We start from the raw sequence: 12,155 nt of genomic DNA on the forward strand, positions 1-12,155 counted from the left end.
GAAAGCAAGGTTTTCAGGAGATGTGCCAGACCAACACCCAAAGGAGGAGCTAAAAATAGAAGTGGATGTGCGATTAGCCGAGTGTGAATCCTGAATGAACAGTCTTGGAAAGACGGAGTCAGAGTCTCTTAATGTAAATAAGGAATTACGATAGCCCTTTACTATTTGACACCATGCATTAGGCCGAGACACAGCCAACACAAATGAATAATGCATTTCTGCAAAACAACGATGCATTGGCAGGTTTTTGCGGGCAAATTTAATAAATTGCCTAAGCATTGAGAAGGTTAACTAGCAGACAGAGCGCCTCTGATTTAAGATCAATTCGATCTCTGACGTTAAGCTTCTCTGACATGAATTCTTCAGCAGATATTTCTGTTGTAGACAAATGACTCATGACAATGAAATATTTTCCAGATATATTCATCGCCAACTTCCACAAAAGCATCCAAACAAAAATAGAAAAGATGCCTCAAGAAGGACATCAAAGTAATTCTACAGTCATGTACTTCTAGTGGTTTAAATCAAAACATAATACTTCAGCTTCCATTGACATTTTCTAGTTAAAACTGTTCTGGGATTTAATCAGAAAGTAGATTATACTTTTCAGTTCTACTCAAATGTGTTCGACTTTCAAAATAAAGCGCATGTTGCTAATGTTCCTGCATAAAAATAGCAAACAAGATTTAAAAGTCCTTTTATGACTTTTCTCCCCAATGCAAAACCACAATCTGTTCCTTTTTGTGAAGACGTCTTGCATTTGCAAAGTTCAGCATTTTGCAACAACCATCTGTAAAGTTCGACACAGGTTAAGAAGTCTGCATAGTCGGGCGACTGAAAGGCAATTAGAGATTTTATGTGACAATCTACAACATGCTGAAGCAGCCAATCTGACATGAGTGAATCTGCAAGAAATGTTACCTTAAGAAAAAAAAAAATACTCAACTGAACTTATGCTGTATCATATCATGTGCATTTTCTGCAATAAACATTTTACATCCATACAAACATATAAGACACCTAATTTTATCAATACTTTGAACTACTCTCTGCATACGGGAAAGGTCAGAAACAAATGACAAAAGCACAAGATTATTAGAACTTTTTTCCTTTGCACCACATTCTTCTCCTTTACTTTGAATTCTTCAACGTGTTACCCAACTGAACACACACCATACAAGTGAATCATTGTAGATTAAAAAAAAAAAACAATCTGACATGATTTAATATTCATAACAGCCAAAAGCTACTATAGATATTCACAAACATTTACTCCATTTATTCATTAGTCACATCTTCTCAACAATACTTTAGAAAAAGGAAAATTTGACAGGACCCACCAAAAAAATTCTGCCTGACCCGGTTCAACTTGACAACGCCACAACAGAGACTTGATATACAATCTGGGAAAATTCAGATTATTAACCAGATGTGATAAATATTTTCTTGATAACACACATTTCCACTGATTTTGATTGGCTCAGATAAACCACAGACTATAATGTAGAATTAATATGAGCAGAAAAAACACACTTTACCTTCAACACTCAATACCAATTTACCTTCATTAGCCCACCATATTACAAAAATAAACAAGAAATACCTTTTTTTTTTTTTTAAATACACCAACACGTGGATAAGGTTTATGTATAAATAGAAAGTAATCAAAACTTTATTTCCAGTCTGATTTGCATCTCTGTGGCCTTTGAAGACTTTGGATAAATGAAAACATCCGATTTAAGATGCTTAAAATTCACATGACATTAAATTTGATCGACGAGTGGTTTTCTCATGTGTTCAGCTTTATTGGGCCATGGCATCCTGGAAGCCCCAGACTTCTAGAAGTGAAACCTGGAAGCTCTCTGAGCAGAGGGGCGGGTTGTCGAAGGTGGTGCACCTGCCCGTGCGGCCGTGGTTCAGCTCAGAGTCGATGTACAGAGCGTTGCCCTCTCCTCCACCTGATCAAGCAGAAAGGGACAGAATTTACAAAACAAGAAGGCTAACATTTAGCAAACGTATTACCTTAAAAATGCTGATAAAACTCTGGGATATCTGAAGAGAATACATTTCCATGACCATTTTTTTAAACCAAAACTAAGCATGCTTTCTTAGTGAAACAACGCACTGGTGAAAATTCCTTAACGTAAACACGCTTCAGGAAACAAAAAAAAGAGAAAGGAGGTGATATCTGTTCTATTTTAAAGGTAACCAAACTTGAAAAAGGTCTCTAAATGGGTCAAGCGCAGCTCTCGGTTTACTTCCATTAAGTTTTTGAAATGTAATCCTGAACAGGAGTAGTGTCGACATTTTATCAGAAAAGGGGACCAGTTTATTTATAGTTATTTGCATGTCTTTAACAAAAAAGGGAACTGAAAAATGTGACACTCCTGTGTAACTTCTTCTAAATTTAACGTACAATTATATAATTAACCCCCAACAAGTTTTTGTTTTCATTTTAGAGAGTGAGAAAGATAAAAAAAAGATAATTATTGTTAGGTTAACCTGTTTTATTTGATCAGATTTGAAAGGTAGACATGTTATTCCGTCAATTTATTTTTTTAAATTAGTGAAACAAACCTAGAAAGAAGGGTTTATTGTTCTATACCTGACCTGAAGGATTTTATTCACTCATTATCATCCCTGTAATCTAGGATAAATTACACATTGAGGGTTCCATCCTCTCCTGCCCACTCTCATAATCCACTCACCCACTATGATGGAGTCAAAGTTTCCTGCCATGAACATGGACGTGTTCTTGGAGTTGAGGTTGAAGTGGCGAGCAGAGAGAAATGGGGAAAGCTCTCCGGCCGGTTTGTCTGGCTGCTGTAAGCTGTTTTCTGCCTTTTGACCCTCAGGGGACGCCGTGTCCTCCTGACCCTCGGTCTTTATGCTGGAAGCCAACTCCGGGTGGCGGATGACCACCCACTCGTAGCGTTCCATCTCTGGCTTCAGCTAAAAAGGGGTAATAGATGAAGTGGTTTTCGTTAACCCTGACAAAAGGACTGTGCTATGGATTTAATACACCTGAAACAGCCAACAGATGTGCATTCATGAATAGTGTTATTTATTCAGATAACCTGTTGTTTTACTATTTCTAGCTCAGGCTATAAAAATAGAAGCAAAATGCACCTAAACCAAAGCAACTGAATGTTTACAATAATAACCTCAGTGTTCAGTAGATTGTGACCTACTAAACAGATTTTTCGAAGGAAACATGTCAGTAACCACGAAAAAAAAAAAAAAAAAAGAAAAAGTATTAACTGAGGATCGATGGTGACCCCTGGTGGTCATGAATGGGTACAGCTCTAGATAAAAAATATCTGTCCAAAATGAGTCAAAACTAAATAAATGACCAACATTGGAGTGTTAAAATGAAAAGAAACTTACTCTGAAGACAAAACACTCCCCTGTACCAAAGAAGCTCAATTTATTGCCTCCTCGCTTTCGTTCCTCCCAATCAGAGGACAGAAATGCTCCGCATACCTGGATTTAAAAGAAACAAATAATGAACAGGTAGAAATATTACCCCTGACCCATATTAATCTTTTTTTTTTAAAGTAATTTAAAATATATTATATTATTGCTTCTGGAGAAAAGCTGCCTGTATCAGGTCAACATTCATAAAGTCCACAAGACTTGGTCACATGATTCATATGGATTCAGAAGGACGGACAAAAATAAAAATAAAATCTTCTTTGCAAACAAAATAATGATATTTAACAAAATAATTAGCTGGCTAGAGCAGTCAGGCCATCATGCATTTTACTTCCCTGCAACACTTTAAAACTGCTCTGTACTCCTAAACACAAAATACATTTATATATCATCAGGAGGAGGAGGACAAATATCTTGAGTTAGATTTGACCAAATCTCTATTCTATGCTAGTGCTTTATTTAGTGCAACAAAACGAGAGAAAAAAACATCAAATAAAAGTAATCAAGATAAATCTTTGCTACATACATCCCCAGCTGTAGTCCTGATGAGGAGCAGAGTTGGTTCATGGCCCTCACAGTGAGAGTAAAATCTAGAAGAAAAGACAAAACAAACTTGTTTTTCATTTCCAGCATTTTATAATTGACAAAACTATCTGAGGTGACAGAAAGTCATGAATACAATTCATCATAGGAGGGAAAATACGGGAAAGGATACCTGTTGAGGCTGCAACCATGGGTGGATGTGGTGAAGAGCAGCTCTGGTTGGCACAGGGCAAAGCGCTCGGGAATCCATGACCAGATGTCGTGCATCTCCTTGGCACTGACGATCTCCGAGGAGAACGTTTCAGGGTTAAGAGCCAGCTGTACGTTCCGCCTGCAAGCAAATATTGTCGCATTTTAAGAATCTGGAGTCTGCAACTTCACGTTTTGATTGACTCTAGCTCAGTCGGACAAACAATCTGTATGAAAGCTATATTATTCATAAAAGTCAGAAAACAGAACCCACCTACAACTGTGAAACAACCAGAGCCATTGCGATGCGAACAGCAGTGATGAGAGAGAAGATGGAGAAAAGAAAAGAGTAGAACACAAAAAATCCCCAAAATAAAGAAAAAAAGACTGTAAGAGGACAACACAAAGAACATGGGAAAATAAAAACAGAAGAACACAGAAAATGTTGCTTTCACCAGATATCAGGCTGTTGTCTATTAAGTGTGCTGGCTTTATACATTCTTAATACACTGCAGAGTTATTTTAAGTCCACAGTATCTTCAATTTTGCTCAAGAATGTTCACTAAACTGGAGAAGACGACTTTTGGCTACACAAACTAAATCAAATTAAAGGAGATATGACACTGACAATGGGAGATTTGTTTAGGCAAAAATATCCCATAAAATGTAATATCTAAACATATGAAACACAGAGTCATTAAAAATATATTTCTGACAGAAATTTTGTAAAAACAAACAAAGAACGAGAACAGGTTATTATTATTATTTTCTAGTAGAACTTTTTACCTTTTCTGCTTGACAGTGATGCCTTTCTGCTGCAGCGACTTCTCGTTTGTGAGCTGCAGCAGTGTGATCTCCTTCCGGCTAAACAGGCGAATGGAGAAAGACTTTTCCAGCAGCTTGTCAGGGGTAACAGTGGAGGCAATCCCCTTGATAAATGCCTGAATATCTGCCCTAATCTTTCCTGAATCCAGCTGCTGTTGGTTTCCCTGCCCGCTATGACCCCCTACTTTATGCTTGCGATAAAACTTCAGCAAAGCAATAGCCACGCGGAACAAGACCTTGTAGCCTTCTACCAGGTAGACATCCAAGACTCGGACTACGTGGCTAAAAGGCAGGTCACCAAGCACCCAGCGCTGCCAGTCAGAGTAGACCTCCAACACATCCTTGGCAGTAGCAACAATGAGTTTGTGTGCAGGGGCGCAGTATTTGTTTGCCAGGTCGCCGAAGGTCATGCAGCTAGACTCGTAGCCCAAAAAAGTCTGATCCAGCAGCCGCTTGCCTGGCTCGTTGCAGGCAAGGATGCGACTGACCTGCTCAAAACATTGAGCTTCATCTGCACTGAAGTGAAGGAGCAATGAAGTGACAGCTGGAAGTGCTGGGCAGTGGGAGATATCCGGAAACTGCCCGGCGACGCAGTTAATGATCCGATGAGCTGAAGCCACGGCGTCCGTCTTCAGGCAATAACGTGGAACTGGATTCCCATCTACAAAGTCTGGCAGAGGAATATGGGTGGAGGGCTTCTTATTGGCCGCATCTCCAATAAGATCACGGTAGACCTCTGCATCTGGAGTGACTGTGCGGCAGGGAATGGCTTTGATGAGCTGCTGGTAGACCTGTGCTCGAAGTTTGTGGTTCTTAGCCCAATAGCCTTGGCGAGCCATCTGTTTGAACTCTTTCAGGTCCTTACTGTCCACATTTGTGGGTCCACTGCTGTTGGCCAGGTCCCCCATCTGGGTCCAGTCCACAAAGCTGCCATAGTCTTCCTCAGCCATAGTGACGGACAATTCAGGACTGCCCGAGTTGCAAAGGTAGGGTATATGCTCCAAGGTATAAACCTATCCTCCACAGAATGGCGTGTTGGTTATCTTCCCATATTTTTTTCCTAAAAAAAAAAACACACACAAGAATGTCTGTGAAAACTCTCATTGACTCAAAATGGTTCAAAAGCAGGAAAGATTTTAAAAAAAGGGTCATCTAGACTTGGATTCAGAAGTTGGAGACATTTCGCCTCTCAGTTCAGAACTGAGAAAGCCTCTTCGATAAGAGGCAAAACATCTAGAACTTAAAAAGAAAAATCTGTCTGCAATAAGAACAGGATTTTCACAGAACACAGCATATTGATCACTTTTAACAATAGAGAAGTTTGATTTCTCCCAGCATCACATTAGAAATAGATGACAAGCATGTTTTAATATATCCAGTCTGCATATGCTAAATATTTTCTTGCAAAACTGATATTTAAATCTCTCTTAAGACTTCAGTTTCACCTAAAATACATCTGTAAATTGGAACCAGTAGATTTAAGGTTTGTCACAGATCATGGAACCAAAAGAACAGATCCAAAGCTACTTGCACACAAATACTCATAATGTGGACGAGTCTGTAATTTGCTTGTAATTGGAAATTGTCCGTAATCTAAAAATAAAACCCATCTCCTTTTGAACCGTTTTTTTGCTCATCTCATCTCTGTGAGCATTTAATAAGCTCATAATGATAGTGATAAAGTCATTTTTCAAGATATTAAACAAGTCACATGACAATGCATGGCGATGGATCACATATAGCTCACTGGAAATGACCGTCATAAAAACATTAGTTTGTTTCATAGCGTTTCAGAAAAGTCACAAGGAAGTGACCAATCAAAAAACGGCGGATCATTTGACTCAGCAAATTCATTCATTCATTCATTCATTCATTCATTCATTCATCTTCTTCAGTTAATTCCCTTTCAGGGTCACGGGGCTGCCTTCGCCCACCGCTTGTGGGCGAAGGCAGGGGGCACCCTGGACAGGTCGCCAGTCTGTCGCAGGGTTAAGGAAAGGAAATTTAGCTCGTAAAAATAATTACTGGTATGCTAAATTCCTGCACAATAAATGAATAGATGTTTATTGAAATGGATCCTTAACCATTTTGGCAAAAATCACCCAAATGCTACAAAATAATTTATCAAATGTAGATAAGTGTATGATGAAAATGTTGTGGTTAACCCATCTTTACACCAGTATGAAAAACATTTCTGTGGAAAAAAAAATATTTTCGTTCAAGAAGATCACTATGAAATCTGAATGCATGTTATCCAAGTACCAGTTGGTAAAATAATTATAAAAATACAAATCTTTTTTTCCACTTTTTTTTCCACTAATGCCTAATCTGATCAGTTTGTGGTTTTTACAAGCAATGAGCTAAATAAATGACTGATGCCTAAAATTCTCAATCAATCAATGATTTGACTGCAGATGACCATAAGACAGTAAACAGCATCATAAATCAAGCGTTCAGACAGAACAGAATTGCTTACACTGTAACCAATATGGAGCACAATTCTTCCTTTTTTAACTACATTAAATCAGAACGTTACTAACAATATTAGCGTAGCTCAAACCAAAATAAATGAGTTAATATAATATCCTCGAGCAGAACAAGTCTTCAAATGAGCCGTTGCAGCAGCAAATGTTGTAATGTACTGTAATGGTATTTTTTAACTCATTTATGAATGAATGAATGAATGAATGAATGAATGAATGAATGAATGAATGAATGAATGAATGAATGAATGAATGAATGAATGAATGCTCCTCTGGACTTCAGGTTTTCTCTGATAGCAGCAGTTTACTAGAGCATGAGTAAATATTACAGCTGCCACTTTTACATAATATTTCAGTGTAGCTAACAGACTGTCAGTAGAGGCAATCCAAAAGACTTTATCAGCCTGCAACAAAGGTCCACAAACGTCCCCAAAATGCCCATCTTTTATTCCAATGGTCCCTTAATAGCAGTAAGTGCACCCAAAGGGTATTTCAGGTTGTCAGAAATGTTTTCTTCTTCTTCTTTTTTTACAACAAATATCATTAATAAAACACTTAAGATTGTTTTTTGAAAACAAATATTGAAAAGTTTTATAAATTGAATTTACGTATTTAGTACATGTTATTTCTATAATAATCTAATTTTCAAACCTCTGCACTTTGCCCAAAGATGAAATGTTTGCAGGGCCCTCAAATAAATTTCTTATTGGCAGTAATGTCACTTAACAGAACTTATATTAAAAAACAAAAACTAATTTAGCAGGCGAATCGATAAAGATAAGGAGTTTATAGGAACCTCTGCTTTGATCCAAGATGGTCTGACATGTTAATTTGTCAACTGAGGATAATTTCTCTCTTTTTATAGGTTGAAACCTAAAGCAGATTTGCTCTGTTAACACTACAGGTGCGGTAAACGACTGCACAAAAGCTAACCAGAGCTGCTCAATTTGTAATCGATAAACGAGGGTTAGAAGGGCGTTCTAATGCCTCGTTTAGATACCAGTGTAGACGCCAAACCTAACGGGGGCATTTATCTTAGCCCGAGCAAACCGCGGTTCCATTCAGACTGACGGGTTAGCAAAGCTAGCCACTAAGCTAGCTGCTCCTGTCCTGCTAACGACCTCCTCACTCACCACACAACACGCACCAAATAGCATACACCGACACGACAGACATGAAAACAACACAACAGCAGTTCAGCTACCGCCACAGCTAAAAAATGTATGTCAGAAAAGAAAAAAACGATTAATAGATTCATTTAATTGACATGCTGACTAGGTTATTTTAACTAAGCGTTCGACACACCAAAGATAAACGCAAAACTAAAAGGAAAATACCAATGAGCAAACACTACACAGTCATTTAGAAAGGAGCCAACGGGTTTCCTCACCTGTATGTCAAACGTCTTAAGACGTGAACCAGTATTGCCATTAAGTTCCCCCAGGCATGCGCAGTGTACTCCACTGACAGATCATGGTGCGCGCCTACAGCTTTCTAAGGCTGCACAGGGGAGGAGCTCAGGTGGGCTGGTCCCTTATGGACAACCTTTTAAAACAGTTACACCTTAAACATGATAAAACAATGACACATTAATGTATAAAACATTTTATAATTCATTAGTTTTTTTGTTTTTAAGTTAAAATAAAAAATGGGAAATCTATAAATATCTTTTTTTGTGTTCCAATTTAAAATGAAGATATTGGATACAATACAGTGACCTTGCAGAAGATGCATGCCAACCCTAATTACATGTTTATATGAAAACATTTGGTAAATGAGGGATCGCAGTGGGACAAGGGAAGAAGTACCCTCACAAGGGCAACAAACCCAGCCTTTGTGGAGGTCTCAAAGCATCAACCAAAACATAGCAGCCAAACACATGACACTTGTTACTGATAATTCAATTGTAGAATCAGGATCGCCTCCCAGATCAAGCAGACATGGTAAAATGTTGTTTGGCTCTGTCGGGTCTCTCCAAAAGTACAGTTGATGTTTTTTTTCTTGTCCTCATTTGGAAAGACTTTGAAAAAAAGTGTGCAGCCTTGGTAAAGTAGATACATTTGTGCCCTTGGCAAAAAAGGCAAAACATTTGAAGTTAATGTCATCAAGTATACTTGAGTATGAGTACAGGTATAGCAAGAATACTATAGACCAGGGGTGTCAAACTCATTTTCACAGAGAGCCACATCAGCATAGTGGTTGTCCTCAAAGGGCCAGATATAACTTATACATGTAACTAAATGCAATGAAAAATAAACCTAACTACTCCTTCATGTTAAATAACTAATTTTTTATAATGTTTTAAAGTGACAATTACAATTGCATAGAAAACACATGTTTGCTTGTTACTCTAGCATAAATCCTTTTAAATTTGATTCAGTCAGGTTAGGTAATATGGACAGTTTAAGTACCACGGCATAGTTGTCCAATCCGATATTTCAATAAATACACACCAATTTTTATTTTTTATTTTAAGAAATAAAAAACTTTTATGCTCTCGCGGGCCACATTTGACCCGTGGGCCTTGAGTTTGACACATGTGCTATAGACCATATACGTTTATTAAACAAGTCACATGACAATGCATGGCGATAGATCACATATGAAATGAAAGGATGGTGTTCAAAAAATGCTTTAGTTTTTCACATTTTTATGCAATTTTTTTGTTCAACCCATGGAATAAAAGCTGAAAGTCTGCACTTCAATAGCATCTGAGTTGTTATATTTAAAATTCACTGTGGTAATGTACAGAAACTAAAAAGAATGTGTCTCTGTCCAAATATTTATGGTCCTGACTGTACATGTATTAAACAAGTCATAGCTCACTAGAAATGACCGTCATAAAAACATACCATAAGTTTATTTCATAGCGTTTCAGAAAAGTCACAAGGAAGTGAGTAATTTAAAAAAAAGGCTGATCATATGTGACTGAGCAAAGGAAATTTGGCTCGTAAAAGTAATTACGCTAAATTCCTGCACAATAAATGAATAGATGTTTATTGAAATGGATCCTTAACCATTTTGTCAAAAATTACCCAAATGCTACGAAACAATTTATCAAATGTAGGTAAGTGTATGATGAAAATGTTGTGTTTAACCCATCTTTGCACCGGTATGAAAAACATTTCTGTGGAAAAAAAAATATTTTCATTCATGAAGATCACTATGAAATCTGAATTTATGTCATCCAAGTACCAGTTTGTAAAAAATATTTAAAAAAAAATGTATCCACTTTTTTTTCCACTAATGCCTAATCTGATCAGTTTGTGGTTTTTACAAGCAATGAGCTAAATAAATGACTGATGCCTAAAATTCTCAATCAATCAATGATTTGTCTGCAGATGACCATAAGACAGTAAACAGCATCATAAATCAAGCGTTCAGACAGAACAGAATTGCTTACACTGTAACCAATACGGAGCACAATTCGTCCCTTTTTTCTCCATTAAATCAGAACGTTACTAACAGTGTTAGCGTAGCTCAAACTTACAGTAAGTGTAAGTATACTAACTGAATACCCTGTCAGACTGAATTTGAACATTTTTAGTTTACAATATATAGATATACTTCAACTACTGCCTCACTTTAAGTATAGCGGTGTACTTGTGGTACACTTTAATAGACGGCTTTTTGCTAAGGGTGGGTTAATATAAAAACTACTACTTCTCTGCTATCATGCATTTAAAGTGACTGAAAGTGCAGAACATACCTTTCATCCTGAGCCAAAAACGATGTGATCCGTACAAAGATTACAAAAATTCCTGTAAACATAAGCAGACATTTTTAGAGAAAAAAAGCACGAGTTAGGGAAAGTACCTCATCTGCTAAACCTCTGTGTCATCATCATTCTGTTTAATCATTATGTTTAAAATTACAATCCAGGATCTATTGTGTTTTTATGTATTGTGACTTTGTGTGGTTATAGTGATGATTAGAATTAGAGAAAGTCACTGGAAATGAAATTCAGCTAGTATTATCCCCTCTTGAGTCACAGATGCACAACTGCATGAAGGAGAGGAAACAACAGAGACAGATGGGAGTAAGCCTTAAGGCTTAAGCTCACAGAGGTTTACCCTCGTGAAATCCTTCTGTTCCCACACACTGCGTGACGTCACTCTAACCCCACCTATTTTCAGCTCCATCCCGTTTGGTTCTACATCACAAATGAGCGTGCACACAGACACAAATTGAGCAGTCAGGGGTGACTAAAGCTGTGCTATCTCTTAAAAAGCTGAGACCAGTGGCAGACTTTAACATTCCATGTTTACTTTTTTACAGAACATTTGATGTTTAAATGTTTACCCGATGGAAGTATTTCTTTTTTGCTTGTTTTTTTATATAGACCTTTTTTCCAGACATTAGAGAATTTCGAGATCTTATGTGGGTCTAAATGCCTAACTCCAAAGCAGTATTGTTAGTTAGTAAAGCAGTTTGGTTTGATGTGTAACTCAATATCCCTATGTGATTGCAACTTTGTAATCTCTAGAGAAAAATCCTAAATAAATTGCATAACTAATGGGGATTAGAAAGTTCAGAAAAAAAATCTGTTTTTACCAAATGTTTGCATTTTTCCAAAAAATCCTATAATTTGGTACAAGAGCTTTAGGCAGTGCCAGAGATCCAGTTTTCCTATCATCTTTTATTTATCACATACTCTGCTTTGCGCTGAAAAAGGGGCCG

The 12,155-nt window shown here is 37.4% G+C and overlaps 1 protein-coding gene across 1 annotated transcript; it reads right to left on the reverse strand.

Annotated features, from left to right (window-relative positions):
* Nucleotides 1–407: 407 nt before the first annotated feature.
* On the reverse strand, nt 408–9,038 carry tbc1d24 (TBC1 domain family, member 24). Its single transcript, XM_023949134.2, has 7 exons — nt 8,866–9,038; nt 4,954–6,052; nt 4,151–4,309; nt 3,962–4,025; nt 3,388–3,483; nt 2,709–2,952; nt 408–1,958 (listed from the first exon to the last, which is right to left on the reverse strand). The coding sequence occupies exons 2-7, from the start codon at nt 5,940–5,942 to the stop codon at nt 1,804–1,806; spliced, it is 1,707 nt and encodes a 568-aa protein (XP_023804902.1). The 5' UTR covers nt 5,943–6,052; nt 8,866–9,038; the 3' UTR covers nt 408–1,803.
* Nucleotides 9,039–12,155: the final 3,117 nt, after the last annotated feature.

This window comes from Oryzias latipes, chromosome 19 (genome assembly GCF_053564925.1).
Source record: "Oryzias latipes strain Hd-rR chromosome 19, Olatipes_Hd-rR_3.1".
NCBI lineage: Eukaryota > Metazoa > Chordata > Actinopteri > Beloniformes > Adrianichthyidae > Oryzias > Oryzias latipes.